At 38.0% G+C, this 2,624-nt stretch overlaps 1 protein-coding gene across 1 annotated transcript in view; it reads left to right on the top strand.

The window, feature by feature from the left end:
- Positions 1–2,106, top strand: part of Cand1 (cullin associated and neddylation dissociated 1) — a 43,075-nt gene extending 40,969 nt beyond the window's left edge. Inside the window, exon 15 of the mRNA XM_005357915.3 lies at positions 1,537–2,106. Within this exon, the coding sequence (XP_005357972.1) occupies positions 1,537–1,761 (225 nt within the window). The 3' untranslated portion in view covers positions 1,762–2,106. The remainder of the gene's footprint in view (positions 1–1,536) is intronic.
- The last annotated feature ends 518 nt before the right edge of the window (positions 2,107–2,624 follow it).

Raw genomic sequence — 2,624 nt, 5'->3', positions numbered from 1 at the left:
TCCTGGAACTAGCTCTGTAGACCAGGCTGGTCTCAAACTCACAGAGATCCGCCTGCCTCTGCCTCCCAAGTGCTGGGATTAAAGGCGTGCACCACCATCGCCCGGCTTGAATAGGACTCTTAAAGTCAAAAACTAACACATAGAACTACATGAAATTAAAAGGCTTCATTGCTCACAGCAAACAAAACAACGGGGTGAAGAGATAGCATGTAGAACAGGAGGAAACCTTTGCCCATTGTTCACGTGATGTGGGCTTGGTACCCAGAATATGGACAAACCAACAAAGCAGATAATTTCATAAATAAATGAGTAATGAAACTGGACAGGTACTTTACAGATGAATTTTTACAAGTGATCAGTAAGTAATAAAAATGTCATTAAGGAAATACAAATCAAAACTGTATTGAGATTTCCATCTCACATTCTCAAAGTCAAACAATGAGAGGCAAACTCATAAGGATGCAAGGAAAAGGGAATTCTGGTAGTGCTGATAGGTATGTAAGTACGTTTAGCTACTGTGGAAATCAGTCTTGCTGATTTTCAAGAACAATTAAAATGATATGAACTTCCATGACCTATAGTACAAATACATACATACATACCATGTTTATTGTAACACTTCACAGTAGCCAACTATGGAATCAGTGTAGGTGCTGATGAGATGAATGGATTGTAAAATGTGGTACGTAGTATGTATGTGCTATACGGGTACAAGCAAACACACACACAGTGCAGAATAGCAGTATTGTATATTGTATATTTTTTGAGACAGAGTTTTTCTTTGTAGCCCTAACTGTCCTAGAACTAGTTTTGTAGACCAGGCTATCCTTGAACTCACAGAGATCCACTTGCTTCTACCCCTTAACCAAGTGTTGGGATTAAAGCATGCACCACCACTGCCCAGCCAATTATATACATTTCTAGGGAAATGAGTAGACCTTGAGATAATCATGGTTTACAAAATAAGCTAGACTCAGAAAAATGTTTTCCCCTTTGTATGTGAATTTAGGCAAAACACAAAACAGAAAAAAATACAAAAAAAAAGATACAAAAGTAAAAAGTGGACTGAAGTTATATTAGTGTGGGATAAGATACGATTAGGCTTCAAAAAATGAAGCATTTAGTTGTTACTAGAGAGGGATTCATAACTGACACATAATGAAATGAATCTTGGAGAATGAGGACTTTGAACCATGAAGATGAAACAAGTTTAGTGTTTTACAAAAAATAAAGGCATGCATGCAAATGTTATTTGGTGTTCAAAGGAGATGAATATTAAGTATTTGTTTTCTTGGTAGGGCCAAAGTTGTTCTCTCTTTCTATAAGGCTGAATTTTTCAGTCTTTTTTTTTATTAGGGCTTGTGTCCCATACTAGGAGAGAGGTAGTGCCTCAAGGTGATTTGTTGCGTACTGTACTGAAGTGCAGTGTGCCTTCTGGACTATGAGGGCGTGGCTTTACGTATGAACCAGGAGTTCCTGTCTGCATACATTTTGTTAATGTTATGGCATGTGATCTGATTTTACTTTGTATTGCAGGTAAAGGCAAACTCTGTCAAGCAGGAGTTTGAAAAGCAAGACGAGTTAAAACGATCCGCTATGAGGGCAGTGGCAGCGTTGCTAACCATTCCAGAGGCAGAGAAGAGCCCGCTCATGAGTGAATTCCAGTCACAGATCAGCTCTAACCCTGAGCTGGCAGCCATCTTCGAAAGTATCCAAAAAGATTCTTCATCCACTAATTTGGAATCAATGGACACTAGTTAGATGTGTGTTACTCGTGGGGACCATTACATTTGACCGCACAATGCACTGAGTTGACAAGTTGACCATTGACACGGAAGAGAAGTGTCTAGAAGCTTCGGGATGTTCCATTTGTTTCCTCCATGGAGAGTTTGTTCAGCTTTCTTCCATTTTTGTTTTTATAGCATTTACTTCAGAAATCTGTATTTCCATAATCCAGAGGTTGTAAAACCACTAATGTTTTTAGTGGTTAGGGCAACATTTGAAATGGGAACTAAAGTTAGGATGTATGAAATGTGGAGATGGGGTCCAGTATCTCTTTGCCCTGTAATGTGTAGGATTAAAATGTTAAAATTTTGTGACCATGGATTTCTTGTTTTATAAATTCTCTCATTTAAAATCAGTTCTGCAACACAAAAACCATGTTTGTTTTCTTGTATATCCTCTTTTAGCAACGTAAGTTGGTTTTTAACTGGCAGATAAGAATGTCCATTTAAGATGGTATATTTCAGAGATTGGCATCTTAGCAAAGATAAAGTATCACTCTTAAGTATAAGGCTTACCAATATCCCCTTGTGCACACTTATCTTGCATGAACAGGTTTACAAATACGTATTATCTGTAGCACAGCATGTATAGATTATTCACAGTGCCAGTTCAAATAAGCATCAATGCAGTGTTGACACATTTGCACAGAAGCTGTCTCCTGCTGAGAGGGGAGTTAATGAAACTGGCTTTTTAACCGCCAGTGTGAACTTACAGATGTGTTCCACAAATCAAGTCACAGCAATTTGCAACCCTATACTTTTTGAAATTATCTTACACATTTAAGTACTTAGTTTTTCTTAGTTTCATGTTGGTGTGTGTGTTTCTACTGAGCAGTTCTT

The sequence above is a fragment of the Microtus ochrogaster genome, chromosome 24, assembly GCF_000317375.1.
Source record: "Microtus ochrogaster isolate Prairie Vole_2 chromosome 24, MicOch1.0, whole genome shotgun sequence".
In the NCBI taxonomy this organism is placed as follows: Eukaryota; Metazoa; Chordata; class Mammalia; order Rodentia; family Cricetidae; genus Microtus; species Microtus ochrogaster.
The sequence above is the reverse complement of the archived record's forward strand: the minus strand, read 5'-3'. Positions and strand labels throughout refer to the sequence as shown.